This window comes from Phycodurus eques, chromosome 8 (genome assembly GCF_024500275.1).
Source record: "Phycodurus eques isolate BA_2022a chromosome 8, UOR_Pequ_1.1, whole genome shotgun sequence".
Taxonomy (NCBI): Eukaryota; Metazoa; Chordata; class Actinopteri; order Syngnathiformes; family Syngnathidae; genus Phycodurus; species Phycodurus eques.
Window position 1 is genome coordinate 11,865,641 of NC_084532.1, and position 21,370 is coordinate 11,887,010.

General features: G+C 39.8%; 1 protein-coding gene across 1 annotated transcript in view; it reads left to right on the plus strand.

The window, feature by feature from the left end:
- Window positions 1–21,370, plus strand: part of negr1 (neuronal growth regulator 1) — a 215,817-nt gene that overhangs the window by 80,147 nt on the left and 114,300 nt on the right. The window contains exon 4 of the mRNA XM_061684176.1: window positions 12,623–12,748. Within this exon, the coding sequence (XP_061540160.1) occupies window positions 12,623–12,748 (126 nt within the window). The remainder of the gene's footprint in view (window positions 1–12,622; window positions 12,749–21,370) is intronic.

Sequence of the window (21,370 nt, forward strand, 5' to 3'; positions counted from 1 at the left end):
GATTTGTATTTATGTACAGCACTTTGTTTCAGCTGCAGTTCTATAAATACAATTGAATAGAGTTAAGTTGTGAATTAGTCCGTGAGGAAGGACAACTATTCAGTTCCCACATCTCTTTTCCCAAAAATGGCACAACAGACAATGTATCTTTTAAGAATACACAATATTGCCCAAATACTTCGCACACCTGCCTTGACTCTAATATGGATTTACAATTTATAAGTGACATCCCATTCTTAATCCATTGTGTTTAAAATGACATCGGTCACACCTCTGCAATTATAACAGCTTAAACTCTTCTGGGAAGGTTTTCCACAATGTTTAGGAGTGTGTTTATGGGACTTTATGACCATTTTTCCAGAAGCGTATTTGTGAGGTCACACACTGATAAAGTCGTCCTGCGTCTCAGTCTCCACTCTAATTCATTCAATTTGACTGTGAGAGCCAGCCACCATTGGAAACTTGTAGAAACAAGGCCAAGCCTTGTATTTCAGATGAACAATTTTTCTTTATTCTTCTATTCTGTGCCAGTAACACTTTTCAAAAGTTGTCTCCATCAAACACGGACCAAGACAAGTATCCCACTGCGACTGACTGCAGCACATTCAATACTGTGGCTTGAATTTTTCCTCGAGTGGCTTCATAACATACCAATAAGCATTCGGAAGAACATCCATCCATCCATCCATTTTCTGAGCCACTTCTCCTCACTAGGGTCGCGGGCGCGCTGGAGGGTCCTCGAGTGGCTTCATAACATACCTATCCCAGCTATCATCGGGCAGGAGGCGGGTTACACCCTGAACTGGTTGCCAGCCTATCGCAGGGCACATACAAACAAACAACCATCCGCGCTCACATTCACACATACGGGCAATTTAGAGTCCTCAATTAACCTACCATGCATGGTTTCGGGATGTGGGAAGAAACAGGAGTAATCGGAGAAAACCCATGCAGGCACGTAGAGAACATGCAAACTCCACAGAGGCGGGGCCGGGGATTGTCCTCAGAACTGTGAGGCAGACGCCCTAACCAGTCATCCACCGTGGCGCCCTAGGAAGAACATATTCTGCCTTAATTTATTGATTTGAGAATCTTCTTTCATTGTACTTTGTTTGTATGTAGCTACAGAAAGGTTTTAACATTCACCTCCTAATAAATGAATAAATCAGTTTTATTGAGAGTTTGGGCTTGACTCCTTAAACATTTTTTAGGGCACAGTTCAGTTCAGCCTGTTAAGGGTCCCAAATTATCCAAACAGTGGCCCTTTGTTGGGGTGTCATTATAGGAAGTATACTTTGGACAGTTGTGGAGCATTAATAGCTCAACAGAGAATTTGTAAATCCGTCTTTGGTGTTACAATGGAATTGAATGGAAAGGAAAGTGAGAGTTAACCAATATATCATACCTACACCAAGATTTACAGTATAGTGTTGCCTTGACATATGAGTTCAATTCGTTCTTTGACCACTCTCATACTACCCCAATTCCAATGAAGTTGGGACGTTCTGTTAAACATAAATAAAAACAGTATACAATGATTTGAAAATCATCCATCCATCATCCATTTTCTGAGCCGCTTCTCCTCACTAGGGTTGCGGGCGTGCTGGAGCCTATCCCAGCTATCATCGGGCAGGAGGCGGGGTACACCCTGAACTGGTTGGATTTGAAAATCATGTTCAACCTATATTTAATTGAACACACTACAAAGACAAGATATTTAATGTTCAAACTGATAAATGTTATTGTTTTAAGCAAATAATCATTAACTTAGAATTTTATGGCTGTAACTCAAAACATATTTCCCCATTGAAATGAATGGAATTGTCATTCATTCGTTCCAGCTTTGTAATGTTTTTTTTGGTTATAAAAATAACTGTTATTATACTTTGTAGAAAAAACACAATAATGACATAATTAAATGTAATTAAAAACAGTTTTCTCCTTCTCCTTCAATTTAGTGCACATTGTGCTGCTCATTCTGTTGTGCGCGCACCTGCCTTGGCTACCGGTGCCAATATAATGCAGATATTCAGATATGCTGTACATGGAGACAGTCTCAGATTCTGTGTACGGCAGTAATATTAATCCTTCTTCCCAGAGGATAAACAATATATGCCTGTGAGTATTGTTATATTGTCTGTCTACATGTGTTGCTAAAGCTTTTGTGGTAAAATATCCGTAGCTTAAAGGGTTATAACAACACCACATAAATGCTTATCATTAGCCTGTGCCTACATCGTTTCCCATTATGTGAAAGCAATATTCTAGCTGCCTATAAGGAAAATATACTGTATGTGGTTGTTTTAAACACACAACATCCATTCGTTCTCTGAACCGCTTATCCTCACTAGGGTCACGGGCATTCTGGAGCCTATCCCAGCTGACTCTGAGCGAGAGGCAGGGTACACCCTGAACTGGTCACCAGCCAATCGCAGGGCACATATAAGCAAACAAACATTCTCACTCACATTCACACCTAGCGGCAATTAAGAGTTTTCAAGTAACCTACCATGCATGTTTTTGGTAACCGGAGTGTCCGGAGAAAACCCACACAGCCACGGGGAGAACATGCAAACTTCACACAGGCGAGGCCGGGTTGGAATCTGAGTCCCCAGAACTGTGAGGGGGATGTGCTAACCAGTCATCCATTCTCTTACTGTGATGTAGTTTGACTGCAAACTTCAGAGTGGCAATAAGCAGCTTACAGCCTCTTTTTGAAGAATATTTACTGCCAAAGTGCTGCTTGTTGTAGTTTTGTCAGTACCACCATACAGCACTCATAACTCAAGTTTGCGCACGTCAATCCAAAAAAATCGTACGAATGATGGGTCATACTTTGAAAAACTCCTAAGTCAGGTCACTAATATCTCAAGTCACCACTGTACTGTATATAGCACCTTTCAAGTGACCCAAGAAGACTTTTGCATTGTAACCAGCAGGGACACATTTCTACCGTAAATTTCCAAGATGAATATACTGTATGTCGTGTAAATCATAAAAACACACTTTTGGATGAGGCAAAAGCCTAAGCAGTTGGTGCATGAACAGGTACAGGTACGGTATGCAAATTACAGTGTCATCAGGTGGGTGGTTTCAAAAGGATTGTCATCATGGAACCATTCAAAAAAGCCAAGATACAGAAACTACTGCCTTTACTGGATTGGATTTGTGTAAATGCATCTTCAGACAATCCTATGCTTCCTACTTTGCGGGGACCATTTTGGGAAGGCCATTTTCTTTTGTTGCATGACTGTGCTTCAGTGAACCCAGTTGCATTAGTTTGGTGTCTACTGTGTGGATTAAAAAACAGTCCACAGTCCTCAGGCTTTGTTTATCATACACTTTATCACAATTACAATTGCGGTGAAACGGATTTTCAGTGGATGAAGCACTGGCCGACATCTATGACAAACACTGGCCTTAATTGGGCAGATGAATATCACAGCCTGTGCACCCCGTCCCTAGGGCACTCCTGCATGCATCACGCTAAATACAGACTGACCACCAGCAGTGGAGGACATCTCATCCCTCTAATTCATCTGGTGGCCAGCGTACAAATGAAGAGCATGTCTTGTCAAGTATTCTGCTACTGGACATCATTGCTGGGGGATGGCAAACAACTTGAATCTAAAGACATAAAATAGACAATCATTAAAATTACATATTTAATAAGATTAGATTTGCTTATGTTCTGTATGAATGCCTTCATTGTAATAATCGGTGAACAAGCCATCTAAAGAAACACAGTAAACAAACGGGACAGGCTGACATCTGTATTCTGCAAAGCACAAGCTCAGGGTTTTTTATAATGAGCAATTTATTGAATATTCATGACTTTGGCCTTTTCAAACACCTCAGTGGGACCAGCTTGCTCTTTGGTACACACTTGTTGTTCAGACACTATTCCACCACCCTGCGATCGATGTTGGGCGCCATCAGAGAATGAATGTGGCAGCTGACACGTAGCTAAAAGTATCCGTGGGTACACGTGAAGTCCTTGTACGTATACAGTGTACAGCCATAGCCCCAGTATTTCTTATGCCGTTATTTTTTACTCATCTCTGTCCAACATGAATTAGGACAGAGAGAGGGTAGTCACAGCAAAGAAGTTTTTAAACTATGGAAATGAACACTTGACCCTTACACAAGCATCCAATTACAGATTTGTATGAATAGTTTAAGGAAATGGCTTACTGTCATTACCAGTGCACGAACAAGGACAATTTCGCACATGACCCTGATGGTGACGGCTATCCCAGAAGCCCAAGTGACATTGTTTTTTTTCCATGACACGTTTGATAGCTGCCAAAAGCTTTTTGAGCAATGAGAGTTGAAAGTTTGTATTCCTAAGTCTTTGAAAAATTAACATCACTCAGCAAAAAGCGATTTTTGATAAAACAATAGGGAATATACACATATACATATACATGAATACATGCTTTTGCAAGAATGGGAGAAAAAAAGATATAGACTAAAGTTGTTGTTTTTAATCATAATTGATTTCACTGTCCACAAATCAGACCAAACAGTACAATGTTGCGCAAAAACAGACATTTTCATTTGTTTAATAAGCAGTTCAGGTTTACAAAGTGTATTTTCAAGGTTAAGCTTGGAAATAATTATTTTTTTGCGTCAATTCAGGACATGTCTACATGCATATAGACAGATATTTTTCCCCCAAAAAATGTTCCTTGTGTGTTGGCCTTTTGCCCAGACACAGAGGTTGTTGTTGTGCTTAACAAATGTGGGTTTTGGAAAGGTAGTAGGGTGGACTTTGTAAATCAAACGCTGTTATTGCCTAACGTGCCTTGAATTCATTATGTGCAATGACAGGCGTGAGCAAGACTTATACCATGCAAGACCAATAAAAAAAATTACAATCATTCATGTTGTTTTCTTGACTTCATATAGACAAACGCTAATTTGAAACATAACATGCCTCAATGAATAAGTCAGAATGCACGACCAATCGTAACCCTGAAAATGAGCTTTTTCAGGAATCCGATTGGTCAAAAATCTTGAGATCTCACAAATATGTTTTCATTTGTACATAGAGTTTTGTGGGCATGGATCTATAAATTTTCACCTGAGCAAAATATACATTTTTAAAAGTATCTCTCTACTTCTAACCCTAGCCCATGGCCTCAGGCAGAAACATTTTCCTTCGTAACCTTGTTATTCTAACCCCAAAATGTAGCAGCATGCTAAATCTTGGTGGCTACTTGATGGGTGAGTTGTCAGGTTACCCCATCATAAACCCTGAATTTAGAAAAGATATTGACTAGGGATTTAACAATATTCACAATACCGCACTATTGCAAAATTAGTAGTGCCTTGATATCGTCGTGGTCTTCTCTCGGTATAAAATAATGAGCCGTTGTGTTCAAAATGTAGTTTTGGGCCAGCTATATGTAGCCACATCGCTTAGCCAAGCTGCTTCAGCCAGCCTACAGCGCTCCACTTCCTCATTAAGAGTATAAACGCAGCCGATTGGACGCATAACCCATTTGACTATGCGGGTACGTCACAAAAAATACACTGATTGGCTGACTTGCCCACTTGACCAAAAACAACTCGGTCCTGCGAGTCCCCTCCCAATCGTCGCAATCGATTGGGCTAGAGGCGCCTTGTTGTTCGCGACGGCCTTCGTCCCAGCAAACGCTGAACCATAGGCCGGCATCGGCTGCTCGTGGACCTCCACTTGGTGAAGCCGCATCCCGGCCGATGGCAGCCGCCACCGGAAAACCCCGCTGGCCGGCCCTCTGCGAGCCGCCACCACCGTTACCCCTCGAAGAGATGAGCCGCCAAATTATTTTAGCATATTGTAACAGCAGCACTCTTTAGTGGTACACGAGTGAGTGTTTCTCTCAAGTCGAGAGTCATGGGTGAAAGAAATAATGATTCCATCTCCCAATTACAACATACTGTCGCCGTCCGCCAATATATTGCATTATTCCCAAAAATGAAATGATGAAATAGGTCCACGCCATACAAATACAGATATCAAGGCAAAAATAAATCTGACATACTTCCCTCTCTTCAAATGAAATGTCTAGATTTCATTAGAGGCTGCTCAGAAAAATAAATCATCCTACAATATCACTTAACGGAGGAAAAGAAGAAAAGAAACTAAGGATTAAGAGAGCTCCTCTGTTTATGACTTCATTTGAATTTTTGGACTCAAGCAAATAAATCACTGTTAGTAGGCAGTATCCAATTTCTAATGTTATAAATTTTAAAAAATGGCAATATAGTAAATGCTATTAAATTATTGAACAGACAATTTCTCAATGGACATTTTTGTGATTGTGACCATATATTATTCTTGCAGCAATAATACTGTTATGGAGGTAGAGCATATGAATGTAAACATTGGATGGACGAGGATAGAAGTGTACGATAATATATGATTTGAAGCTGTCTTTTTCACAAAAACCTGTGGGAAAATGGACAAACTACTACAACCTATCGAGAAGGACTCAGCAAGAGTCAAGTAGAAGAGGAGCAAGAAAAGGAGAGGTTTTTCGGTTCTCCTGCTTTTGCCTCTTTGCCTCACCTGTACCGTGAACCTACCGTGATTCTTCTTGCAATACCCTGAGCTTTCCCACAATATTGCAATAATTATCATACTCTGAAATTAATACCGTGATAAAACCGAACCGTGAGATATAGATATCGTTACATCCCTAATATTGACTGTGAATGATGAATATAAAATGGTTGAGTAAAAAGGTTAAAAAAAATAATAATAATCTGGGCTAATGAATATTTCCTTTAGTAATTTTTACAAATGCAGCAGCTCTTTGGGATTTTAATTTTAGGCATAAATGTACAACTAATATTAACTACAGCAGCAACCGTCTTAACACGCTCCATAGTCTGAATAGAAGAGACCTTGTTAAAGAGCAGAATTCAACACAGACTGTGAAGTTTCTTCTTATGACTGCCTGTAGCAAGCTGGCAAAAGCTCCCTCCATATTAATCATGACCTGCACGTTAAGATGTTGAACTCTGACCTTTCACGCTGCATTCCAGTCTGTGACAGATGGAGATGAAGCTTTTGCCCTCCCATCAGATCATTGATTTTACACGCAGACACACACACACACGCAGGCACACAGACACACACACACACACACCTACTTACACACATGCGCATACACACGCACACACACACACACACACACACACACGATGTAAAACTTGAAGAGAGGATCACTCCCAGTCATTGCTGTTTGGATGCTGAAATTTTGTTGTAAATGGAAAGAAGCATGCTAAAGCTAATCTAATGCTTATCTCTAAAAATAATTTCAAACAAGCCTTATCACAGATTCATGTTGACAGCCTCCTAATTGAAAATAACCAGTGATCTTGAGAATGCAAAGTGTTGCCCATGCAGAGGCCTTTAGTTTATCACCAGCATGACGCGGAGGCAAAAAAAAAAAAAAGAAAAAAATTAGCATGCAGACTCTGGCAGTTGCTGCTGAGGGAGGTCCAACCAGTTATTAGGTTTAGGGGCAATTACTTATTAACATAGGGCTGGGTAGTTTCGTGTTGTTGTCCCCCCCACCTCCACCCCTTAATAAATAAAATCACCATGTTTACTTGATTTATCTTTGTCTCATATTTGTTTGACGATCTTAAACAAAGTGGGGAAACTATCCCCCCCCCCCCCCCAAAAAAAAATAACTTGAGAAGGAGGCAGATATTTTTCCATAGCACTGTATATCCTTTCTCCATGAAGTGACTGTTTTGAATGGCCATATATTTTTTTTTTTTGTTCATTTTTTTAATGCTTGTGTTCTCCCATAGCAAATGCACTTCTACTGTTAATACTGTAAATATGGGAAATACAGCAAGTGTGAACTCCAACATTCAAAGACTATATATATATGTATGTGTAACTCTGTGGGACTTTAAATAATTAACTTATTCTGTTAGGCATCTATTTGGACACCTCATACCTAGCCGTTGTGAATTTCTACAGAGAAAAACAACCATTTGCATGCACATTAAATGATGCATTAGAACAGAAGCTCGCATACTTGATGTCACACTGAACCACACCATCACACGCAGTCATCACTCCCTCAGGCTAATTCATGTGTAACATTAGGAGGGTGAATCGCTGAATTCATCTTTGATAATGATTCCATTATGGAATAATGCTCATAAGCTAATGTGCACTTGCTTGGAATGTATTCGTCTTAAAGTGGCCCTAAGCAGGCCCAAAAAATGGCATGTAAATTCGACACACCACCGAAAAGAGTAATGTTAACAAGCCTGCCAAATTTGAATGAATAAAACAAATTGCTAAGTATACAGTATAAAATCAGGTTTCAAAACTTGAATAATAAGGGCCACCTCTCAGCTTTCAAGGGCCACCTCTTAGCTCTCAGATTCTGTGGGGATGTTAAATGGATGCGCCAAAAGGAATCAAACATCCTGAGGGGGTGATAGCTTATATGTTGTAAAATCAGGAGACTTAACTTCAAAATTAAATGGTTATTGTGGACTATAATTGTAAAAATAAGCATGCAAGTCAACTTTCCATCGTTGTTGGTGACATAATGTCACAGCTGAACACGGCACCTGACGACAGCGAGACGGTAGGAGGAAGCCCAGGTAGTTAGACAGTCGGCGCTGCCCCATTTACTCGTATCAAGTTACCCACGAAACCATGTTACCTCTGGTGAAAGTTTACAAAACTATCCGTAGTAAAATGCACACTGCACAGTCGGGTGGTGGTGTTGATTTTCAGGTCGCCAGAAAAAAAAAAAGTAAATCAATCCATCCATCAATTTTCTGTACCGCTTATCCTCACTAGGGTCGAGGGCGTGCTGGAGCCTATCCCAGCTATCTTCGGACGAGAGGCCAGCCAATCGCAGGGCACATAGAAACAAGCAACCATTCACACTCACATTCACACCTACGGGCAATTTAGAGTCTTCAATCAATCTACCACACGTGTTTTTGGGATGTGGGAGGAAACCGGAGTACCCGGAGAAAACCCAGGCAGGCACGGGGAGAACATGCAAACTCCACACAGGTGGGGCTGGAATTTGAACCCTGGTCCTCAGAACTGTGAGGCAGATGTGCTAAGCAGTCGTTCGCCGTGCTGCCAAGTCAATCCATTGATTTTATATTTCCCTATTTTTGGAAGCTTAAAAATTGTCACCGAGCTGTTCTGTAAATTGAGGCATCCAGCGAAGATGGATTTTTGGGGTGTAGCCATCTTTAGTTTGCGAACTACAAGCTGGAGTGGTAAATGGGGCTTGTTATGGAAGCTAAACACAGGTAACTCACAACTGAGCAGCCAAACAAAATGACGCCACTTTGTACTTATATAGTGGGGAAGGGAACTTGCAGTAGAAAGTAGACAACACGGGGCTGTGTCTTAGCCCTGCCCACAAAATCAGGAAAATTCAAATGTGAAAAAGATGCTTCAGCTATAGCTCAACAAATCAGTTCTATATTGTTATAAGTCTATGCATATGTTTTCAGGACTTCAAACATATTCAATGCATTTAGAAACAAAACACTGATATCTTTTTAGAGCCTCTTTAAGTCATTTGCTCTCTGTCACCATCCTTCACATCTCCAGTCTTTATTCATCTAGCCAACGTCTTAGCCACAAGCAGGAAGAATATGAGGAGATGCTATGCAGACAAGCAATAAAGGCTGATAAGGTTTATGTCTTGGCTTCTTCCACTACAGCATCTATCCACCAATATTGCTACCAGGCCCACTTCGATGAATGGAAAGAAAACTCACTACATGTATTTAGTTTTACCCAGGATGCCTTTGTTCCCTTTTATTGTTTCGTTATAGTTTGGTGTGTTTTGCTGTAAGAATTATCAAGACTGATCATCAGTTTATGACAAAAATGAGCTTTAAGTACCCATTGCATTCATTTGAATGAACAGACAGATGGACAGACAGTATATTGGTATATTGTGAGGTTTTTCCGTGTCCATCTTTAAACACTAAGGTTGAGACAAGCCTCATCTGACTTTCTAACTGTGCGCTACTTCCTCTAAATAACATTACCATTCCACTTATATTGCCATGCTAATAATTGTAAATTGCACCTGTATGTCAATTATCTGAAATCAAAGGGCTGGGCATTTGACACTATTTCCTTGGAAAATGGAAAATTATGTTTTTTTTTTGTATCAATCCAGGTGTAACCCAACCCTTGCCCAAAGTCAGCTCACATAAGCTCCAGCTTCCTTAATAAAGATAATCGGTATAGGGAATGGTAACATCCCAAAAACAGGCACAATAATTGAAAACTCTAAATTGCCCGTAGGTGTGAATGTGAGTGCGAATGGTTATTTGTTTGTATGTGCCCTGCGATTGGGGGATTGATACCCGGCTCCCTAGCCTCCGTGGAGCCCCGCTGCTCAGCCTCCCGAACAGTTGCTGTTCGGCTGCCAGCCAAGCGTGAGTTCTCTGAACTTGCGAGCGGATCCCGGAAGTCAGGTGGGGTGAGAGACGGTCCTATTCTCCCAAGAAGGCGTGACGAACAACCATTTTTCGTCTTCCGCCTCCTTTGTTTTGCATTATTTTTCTACCTTTTTTCCTTCTTCAACCAAACCTGCCTCCGTGCTTCTGAGACGCGCCCAGAGAGACCACTCCCAGAGACCAGCTGAGTACGGTCGTGAGTAGACAAGGCAAACTTTTGCCAGACGTTACAATATTAGTGCCTAATAATTTTGGCGAAATTACTAGCTTCAGACAAAATCTCAATTTTGTCCTCTCTCTCTCTCTCTCTCTTGTCCGGATTGGACGCGCTAAACGATCGCGTTTCTCACTTTAGTCCAACACACGATGTTCTATTTCCCTTTTCATACGCCTATTTTCCTTTTTACCATTATTGGTGTTATTTTCTTTCTTTAGTTAGACCACTTTGTGTGTTTCCCTCTCGATCTCTCGTGTAGGTCATTAAATATACTATAAAATTCCACTCGGTTGTATTTTTTGTGTGTTCTGAGTTTAAGTAAGCCTCTGTCATCTAGAACTCAAAATTTCATAAAGTGTAGCAACCTTCAGATTACGAGACTGATAAAAAGGTTTCTTGTCACTTTCCCTAAATTTTATCCACATAAAAAGTAATCTGGTGCCCCTTTAATAGGTAAAATTTGTTTGATTTTAACGATTAAACTTAAATTACGCTAAACCGGAAGTAATGCAGGCGTCAATGACATCATTGATCGGATTGGCGAATTATGACATTAAAGCCGATCAGCATAAAATGCTAAATATCGGCCAATACCGATAAGGCCGATCCGATCGGTATCTACTAACCGCCCTTTGCATTAATGAGTACCCAATAAGTAGCTCTCAGTTACGAAAAGGTTTGTGACTACAACTGTTGTTTATTTGGTTTTATTTAATCATTACACAATACAATACAATAGTCAGTTCATAAAAAGCAATTGGACAAAAAACATATTTTTCCAATTAATTGTATTGCAAAATATATTTTGATCTGATATTTCGATTTATCAATAGAATCATAGATAAAATAGAATAATCTGTTCTAAAAAAAAATATTTGATAGTTACAGCCCTAGTACTGTATCATATCCATGAGCACAAACCTTAATTGGAACACCTCTAGTACTAGATGAAAGTTATTACATTCAGAAATTACTTGTGCCTACAGGAATTAAGCTTCGGACTGTAAACATTTGACTATTATTGTATACAGTTCTGAAACCAAAGTAAATGTTGTGGGCTGGGAACATGGTAACAGAACTTCGAATTAGATCAAAAGTTGGTGTTGCAGGTTATGACTGGAATTTTTTTATTTCTACCTCATCAACATTTTTGGCAGGGGAATATATATATATATATATATATATATATATATATATATATATATATATATTTTTTTTTATTTAATTTTTTTTAATTTTTTATTTATTTATTTTTTGTCCCACAGACATCTACAATGCAGGTAGATCTGACAACTCTGTAGTTGTATGCAAATGAAATTATGGAAACTGTTTAGCACACCAAATATTTATTTATTGGACATGTTTTACTATATACCATTTAGAGGAATAGATCCTCTTTTATGTACCGTATACTCTTTCTCCATGCAGGCGTATTTGGTGAAACTGTCGCTTTGCTGTAGGTGATTAGAATGTTGTAGATTATTATGCATGTTTTATCAGTATTGGTTTTTACCAGTCTTGGCATAAACCACATGAAAACATGCAGACGTGAAAGAACAAAAAAAAGAAGAATGTTGTTGATTATGTAGCTATACCATGTACTGTGAATATGAATGCATCCATCCATTTGTTTGGTATAAGTAGTACAATCAATGCAAATGCAATACAATACAAAATTCATGGATTGATTCCTATTCAGTGCGAAGGACTCAATCACTGTGCTGTCCATCATGATAACCAGTTTTATTTATTAGATCTCTTATTATACATAGCCATGTCAATTAACGAAATAACATCATTCTTTTAAGTGGGGGGTTGAGTGTTTTCTGACAGTAAACGCTTCGACTATTCCTTCCTCTCAAATGTCTTGATTACATATTATGTTTCTTACATTGTATGTTTAAAATCTTTTACCTATATTTTGGTTCCTTCTTTCAGTTCCTCCCAAGATATATGACATTTCCTCTGACATCACGGTAAACGAGGGCAGCAATGTGTCGCTCATCTGTACAGCCAGCGGGAAACCTGAGCCAGCCATTTCCTGGAGACACATAACCCCATTAGGTGAGTTCACGTCACCTCACACATACTCATGCTAATGAATGGGTGGATGTACGGCTGTTTGGATGGATGCTCCTACAGAGGAAATGAGGAAGCATGGTGGGATCAATAGGTGAAAGACTGAGGAAAGATGGCTGGTAGTTGTGTTGTGCATTGAGACATAGAAGGGTGAGGGTGGGCTGAGTTGAATAATGTGGTTGGCTGGATCCATGAGTGAAGATGGCAGTAGATGTCAAAGTAATTGAGCACAATGCATCATGCAGAAAGGGAAGTTCTGCAATGACATTGCTGTCCATACTGTGTAAGGCAGATACAATACACGATAAAAATGTAAGTCATTTATTATTAAATATAATGATGTAATTATCCTCATAATGGGTTATTACATTTGGCCTGTTTCCACTCATTTCTAACAAGTGTCAAATAGAGAGATTCATTGAGCGTATGTTATATGACAGCAATACTTTTCCCCTCACCCTCATTTTATTAAGAGCTGAATTCACTGTCGGTGTAGATTCTCAGTCATCCAGGTCATGGTAATCCGCAATGGTTGAATTAAGGCAACTGGACTGTTCTCGTTGAAGACGTTTCACCTTTAATCCAAAAGGCTTCTTCAGTTCAAAATGTTAGGTGTGGAGCCTCCATATTTATGCCTTGGTAGGGATTTCTACTTGGGGTGATCAACAATAGGGTGTTGTTGTTGTTGCCCAGTGTAGTTAGTGAAAATGACCGTCCTGCATGCCACTCAGTCGTTCACTCGTCTTGTGGCAAAACAGCTCATTGGGGCCGTTCTTCCCGTTGAATGAGGTGATCTTTGGGGGGAGAGATGTCAGGACATTGTTATAGGCAGATGATAGGTGATGCCCCAAACCTCCTCCTCTGTTTAGAGACAGCTTTTGTAATTTGCCATAGATGCCTTCTTAAATTGAAAATCCTTTTGGATTGAAAGTGAAACATCTTCAATAAACAAGAAAAGTCCAGTTGCCTGTATTCAACCTTTGCGGAGCTTAATTAAGTGTTCAGATAAAATCATAAAACTAAACAACCAATATACCAAGACATTATGGCCTATAATGACATCCAATCCAAGAGTTGTATCAAATATTGTACTTTACAAAAGTTTTGATTGACACTGTTGGAGAAATGGTATTAATTTAACAATATGTGGTTGTAGTTTGCAATGGTGTTGAACTGTACTACAAACATAAGGTGGGGAAATCAACTCACACTACAATATTATCTCGATATTTTGCTAACAAAAACAATGATAACGAAACAGAGAATATGATTACTGTATTTTCATTAGGCTTTACACGATCAGGATTTTTGGGCCAGCGAGTTTAAAAAAATGATAACCGATCAATCCGATTATAAGATGGAGGAATGTGTCTATTTAAATGAGCTGTTCATTTACTGTATATACTTGTGCACTTAATTTCTCAAAATTATATTTACAATAAATAATGTATCTTTGTTCCTCTATTTATGCCAGTGAGGCATAGTGACATACAGAACTAATGAATGGTCTTCTATTAGATGGCAGGAGGTAAATACAGTAAATTAATGTATCCACTTTTTGTGAAATTTTTGTTTGTTGGTGTACCGTGATATTTTTCAATTGTAAAATATGTTCCTTGCCTCCATAAAGGTTGGAAATCACTGCTCTAGTCAGATCGTGCATTCTAATCAATCAGGTCAAACCAACATTACATGACAGAAATAATGGGTGCTAACTTACTGTAATTAAATTACCTTATTTTTAATTAAATCACTTCACCCACACCGAAACTTTAGAGCATGATTTGACAGAACGGCGGCATGTTTACGTACAACCGTTAGCGCTAGCACTAGCTTGCTAGGCTACACAATGTTTTTGTTGCCTGCTTCCAAGCCGTATCGTATTAAAAGTATGTGAACATACCTCAAGCAAGCCTGAAACAAACGTCCTCTCCTGTCCTGAGCACCGGTGACCTCCAACACATGTTTTTCCCCGTTTTGTCCTTCTAATAAAGTGGGCACGATCTACTCTTGTTGTCATCGCCACGGTAACGAGTGTATTCGGTCGCATTTGAGTTGACAAGATAAAGCCCAATGATCGTAAAAATCGGGATGCGGTGGTATCGGAATACAAGATTTTATTGCAGTAGTCTGACAGTGCAATCGTGAAAGAGCAGATTTGTCTTGTAGTCTGATCCAGGCATTACGTGTTGTCTGTCTCAGATGTGTTGTCTGTCCCACACCGCCGACATGTTTTATTTTTTATTTTATTTGTTTTAGTAACTTTATGGGCCGTCAGATATTTCCAATACTATGTCAAAATACGAGCATCAAGGCCAAAAATAAACTAGCTTTTGGATTCAAATATACTGTGCACGATGGCGACGCCGAGTAAATGTCTTTTGCGGAGCCGATCACTGACGTCTTTAACCGGATCGGCGAATTATGACATTAAAACCGATCAGCCGATCAGCATAAAATGCTAATTATCGGCCGATACCGATCAGCCTGATAAAATCGGTGTAAAGTCTAATTTTCATATATTGTGAAAAATCAACAACGATACACTTGGATATCTGGCTAACTGAAGAAGGGAACACGTGGAGAAACAGTCTTCTTACACATAAAGCATACAATGAAGGAAGATTTGCAGAGAGCACTAACAATTTATTGTGATGCAATATATGGCAATATCAGTATTTCCTAACCACCATAGTGATGATGACATTGCCATTACATTTTCCCATCACTGTGCATGAGAAAATTATCTGCCCAAAGATTTAAAAAAAATGAAACATTATTTCTATAAACAGCAACAGAGTTGTCATGATAGAATCATTTTTGAAAGTTTCAGCCTCCAAAAACAATTGAGAGCTGCCTGTAGTCCCTGCAAAGTGACCATCAATGATGAGTGAGGATAACCCATGAAAAGTTGCAATGCCTCTCTTCCTCTGAAAACAGAAAAAAATCCCTAAGGAAATTGGTTGAAATTGTGACATGGGGAAGGCATGTTGGAATTGGAATTGACCTTCAAACTCAGTTTGTATCAAATATGGACAACATCTTCTTTTATAAAGAGAAAGGCCAAGAGGAAAGGCAAATACCATTGTTCAAAAGATGTGGGGTTTACTTTTTAGAAGTACAAGTTAAGTTGGAGCATATGGGAATAGTGTTCCGTAACTTTGCCATTGGGTATTTACAACCCCAATTCTAATGAAGTGGGGACGTTGAGTTAAACATAAATAAAAACAAAATACAATGATTTGCAAATCATGTTCCACCTATATTTAATTGAATACACTACAAAGACAAGATATTTAATGTCCAAACTGATAAACATTATTGTTTTTAGCAAATAATCATTAACTTAGAATTTTATGGCTGCAACACGTTCCAAAAAAGCTGGGACAGGTGGCAAAAAAAAGACGGAGAAAGTTGAGGAATGCTCCTCAAACACCTGTTTGAAACATCCCACAGGTGAACAGGCTAATTGGGAACAGGTGGGTGCTATGATTGGGTATAAAAGGAGCTTCCCTGAATTGCTCAGTCATTCACAAGCAAAGATGGGGCGAGGTTCACCTCTTTGTGAACAAGTGCGTGAGAAAATAGTCCAACAGTTTAAGGACAATGTTCCTCAACGTACAATTGCAAGGAATTTAGGGATTTCATCATCTATGGTCCATAATATCATCAAAAGGTTCAGAGAATCTAGAGAAATCACTGCATGTAAGCGGCAAGGCCAAAAACCAACATTGAATGCCCGTGACCTTCGATCCCTCAGGCGGCACTGCATCAAAAACCGACATCAATGTGTAAAGGATATCACCACATGGGCTCAGGAACACTTCAGAAAAGCAATGTCAGTAAATACATTTCAGCGGTACATGCGTAAGTAGAACTTGAAACTCTTCTATGCTTAGCAAAAGCCATTTATCAACAACACCCAGAAACGCCGCCGGCTTCTCTGGGCCCGAGCTCATCTAAGATGGACTGATGAAAAGTGGAAAAGTGTTCTGTGGTCCGACGAGTCCACATTTCAAATTGTTTTTGGAAATTGTGGACGTCGTGTCCTCTGGGCCAATCAAGAAAAGAACCATCCGGACTGTTATGGACGCAAAGTTCAAAAGCCAGCATCTGTGATGGTATGGGGCTGTGTTAGTGCCAATGGCATGGGTAAGTTACATATCTGTGAAGGCACCATTAATGCTGAAATGTACATACAGCTTTTGGAGAAACATATGCTGCCATCCAAGCAACGTCTTTTTCATGTACGCCCCTGCTTATTTCAGCAAGACAATGCCAAACCACATTCTGCACATGTTACAACAGGGTGGCTTCGTAGTAAAAGAGTACGGGTACTAGACTGGCCTGCCTGCAGTCCAGACCTGTCTCCCATTGAAAATGTATGGCCCATTATGAAGCGTAAAATACGACAACGGAGACTCCGGATGGTTGAACAGCTGAAGCTGTACATCAAGCAAGAATGGGAAAGAATTCCACCTACAAAGCGTCAACAATTAGTGTCCTCACTTCCCAAACGTTTATTGAATGTTATAAGAAAAGGTGATGTAACACAGTGGTAAACATGACCCTGTCCCAGCTTTTTTGGAACGTGTTGCAGCCATAAAATTCTAAGTTAATGATGATTTGCTAATCAGTTTGAACATTAAATATCTTGTCTTTATAGTGTATTCAATTAAATATAGGTTGAACATGATTTGCAAATCATTGTGTTCTGTTTTTATTTATGTTTAACACAATGTCCCAACTTCTTTGGAATTGGGGTTGTAGATGATTAAGATATTATTTGTGTTTTTATATTTTTTAAATCACATCCTTTCCTTTAATTTGAAAATAACATTTAAAATTGAAACTAAAAGACCCTCAATAGACCTCCAACTCACCTACACTTCTCCTCTCTAATTTTCATATTAATGGATTACAGCTGGCCGTGCCTATCTGATAGCTGTGAGGATGACTACATTTATCTTTTGTCTGTCAAATCTTCCTCCGTGGTGCGCCTCGCTGATTGTGTTAGCAGAGTTTTCGGAAGATGATCAAAAGAGCCATCCTCAGAGTCCGTGTGGCAGACACTCACCCTGCTTTGAAGTGTCCACACTTTGAAGCCTGCCGGGGAAGAAAATTATATGCTGGTTGAATGCAAGTGTGCAGGCCTGAATGTAATCACAGGCTGTCTCCCAGCACATCAGAAACGAAGCCATTAGCCACTGGATCTTTGAGTTGACTATTGTAGCTGGGTCGATTTGTCCAAAGGATATGGGACCACCGAAAGGTTGTAATAGGCTAATGTCCTTTTTACTGGAATGGCATAAAATCCTTTGGTTGTGCAGAGCAGTTTTCTTTGGCCAGTTCATATCAGTGACTTGAATGTGCAACCAGCGTGGAAGGACATATTCGTCTCAAATTTGAGCGCCCGTTGGAAAAAGTGTCAGATGTGTAACATAAGTTAGGCAACTTGTCATTGTCTGCAAGTGTCAATTTGAAGGATCGTATTGATTGTTGTATTGATTGTCACGTTATAATAGTGAAGATCTTTGTCCTCAACACAGAAGTGAAGGCGCTCTGGCCGTTTGTATCACTTTTACAAGTGAAAGCTGGTGAAAGGCATTTATAAAGTCACAAATATGTCGACATATGGCTGGCCTTATTTTCTGGCTTCAGCACTGAACCATTACCGGTGAAAGCGCGTTTGTTTCACACTTTAGTTCTGCTGCACCATTCAGTGAAGTTTGACAGAATGATAAATTGCCCTGACTGACTGTCAAATTCGTACTCCCTCTGAGATTATTTTGAGTTTGCATTTTTCTGCTCCTCTACATGACTGCCAAGCTGACATGTTGAGCGTTCACTGAATTTTGAAAATAAACTACTGAAAGATTAATATTATTATAAAATGAATGCATTTTTTTCTGTCACCGTGATGCACATTGCAATGCAAAATGGTAGAGAAGCAATCTTTTTTTTTTTTCCCCCAAAAATGCAAAGCCTGGTTGTTAAATGCTGAATAGAATAAAACTGTGCCAGAATATGTCTGGAAGAATCACAGCCTTTTGTGTAACAGCTTAATTAACCATTCTGGACAATCTAATTGTCAAGCATTTGAGGGGATTCGAATCTCGGCTTATGCCTACGTGGGTCATCAAAGAGTTCTCTAGCTTGCTCCCACGTTCCAAAACCATGCAGTCTAGGTCAACTAGAAACTATCACTTACACTTAGGTGTCAGTGTGAGTCTGAATGTTTGTCTATACGTTCCCGGCAATTGACTAGTGACCAGACAAAAGTGTACCCCACCTCTTGCCCAATGTCAGCTGGGATACGGTCCAACTCACCTGGCAGGATAAGCAGTAAATCATGAAAATGAAATTAATATTTCTGAGCTTCATGTATTTTGTTGTTTTGCCCAGCTGGGAGTTGAAAACAACTTCATAGCTAATGATGTCTTTTCCAAACATGTAGTTCACCTTTTTGGTTTTTGAGTTTAAAATGTGTTCCGTATCAACTTGTAGGGTTAAATTAAAGCTGAATATCAATGATAAACACCATTAGCAGAAGTACATTGGTAAGATTCCCAGAAGCCACTCTCACACGATAGATAAATCATACCTACTTACAATATGCTGAAAGCCTTAAAGACCTGGAAGGACTTGATGGTATTTTTTTTCTGGCTGGATTGCTGATCAAAATTGCTTTGAGATTTAAAATTCAAAAGTTTTCTACTCCGAGTCCTGAATGTAGCATCAATGGACAGTACGAACAGAACGCCAAATGCTAAACAAGTGAAGGAGAATAATACAGTATGTCACAGAAGTGGGGTTTCAAAAACCTTAAAATAGATACAGTATAACCAAACAGAGTTGGTTATTCCTTGGTCCATTCCACACCCCCTCACGCATACAACCCAAAACCTTACCTCCTGGTTCCTCTGAAGAGGAAGCATGACTTCCACAAAACATGCCACAGGGTGATAGCATTAGGCTACAGATTGTTTGATGGGACACATGTATTGACAGTCAGCAAAGGGGTCAATCTTGACATAGCCAGAGTTCAGTGACTGATGCCATTGCCTGTGTTGGCATACTGTATATTGCTTGGTGCCATATGGGCTGACAGGAGCTGATGGGGAAACCCTGACATAACTCTGACATTACTTGGGAGATTATTTTACACATCACCCTGCAACAGATGCTGTCAGCACAAAATTGTTTGATACTTGAATCCTCATTCTAAACAAATAAGCAACGCCAAAGTAGAGCAAATTTAGGATTGTGTGTTCAAACCACTGATTCTAGTTCTTTTCATGAAGCAGTGTCAAAAAAAATAAATAATAAATTGCTCTGACAGATTTCACTAAATCTGTTTTACTTTATTCTACAGTACATTGTTCTTTGATATTTAGAAACATTCAATTATTCAAAGAAAACAAAAGCATGGTGAATGCACAGAGTATTTTTTAGCACTTCAGCTAAATGGAAACTAATACAAAATTTTGGGAAAACCTGAGGAAATGCTGTACTACCTTATCTTCTTTTTTTGTGAAACAAACTGTGTCATGTTCCTTTTTTGCATGGGTTTTCTTTTCGTACTCCAGCTTCCTCCCACACTTGAAAAACATGCATCATAGATGTCTAAATTATTCGTGGGTCCACACCCATCTGGGTGGGAAATATTTGTCTATAAGTGTCCTGTGACTGACTGGCAACCAGTCTTTTTTTTTTTTTTTTTTCCTCTTTTCTTAATAACCTGTCCTGTTCAGCTGCATGACCTTGCAGAATGGTTGATCTGTATGCCTTTCTGCTGGAACAGTTTTGTTGTGCAACAGGGGAGTTTGAAATGGTTTTACGGGGGGACAGACAGAGGGACAGAGTAGACAGGGGGACTAGGGGTGAAAACCACAGCAGAGCAATAGTGAGACAGTCTTGATATTTGAACATAAGTAACATTACAACAGTTATTTGTAGATTGGGGGAGGGACACCCGGTGAAGACATGCAATAACTAACCAAGAGAACCAGATAAGAGCGGACAGAGAAGGACAGGATGTGGGAAAATGAGCAAGGCAGTGTTACTGGCGAGTGGCGCGGTAGGATTCTTTTTTAGTGTCCAAACACCTGTAAGAACATATGAGTTGATATGTTAATATAACCTGTGTTGTTATTAGTGACCCTAGCACAGAGTCTATAGTTTCTGTCGAACCTTTTAGTGAATGAACACCATTTCACATGCATCAATTGGTGTACGGAGTTGCTGTGCCGGCGCATCGAGGGAGGGTGAGCCTGTTCCCCCCCACCCACAAAGGGGGGAGCCGAGTCAGCGAGCTCGCCCACCAGGGGACCCAACCGAGGGGACGCCACCGCCCGCCCAAGATCCAGGCAGCTCCCAAGCTCGACCGAAGCGCCCCGACCAGTCCCAAGGAGGAGTGGCAAGGCCACCGCTATATATATATATAACTTTAGAGCCTGATTCGACAGAACCGCAACATGAAAAGTCTAACTAAAAAAAAGTCTAGCTAAGCAGAAACACTATGGTGCTGGGGACAAAATGGCGGACGAGGCATGGGCATCGTAAAGTCGAAACGTCGTAGGTCGAGTACGTCGTAACTCGAGGACT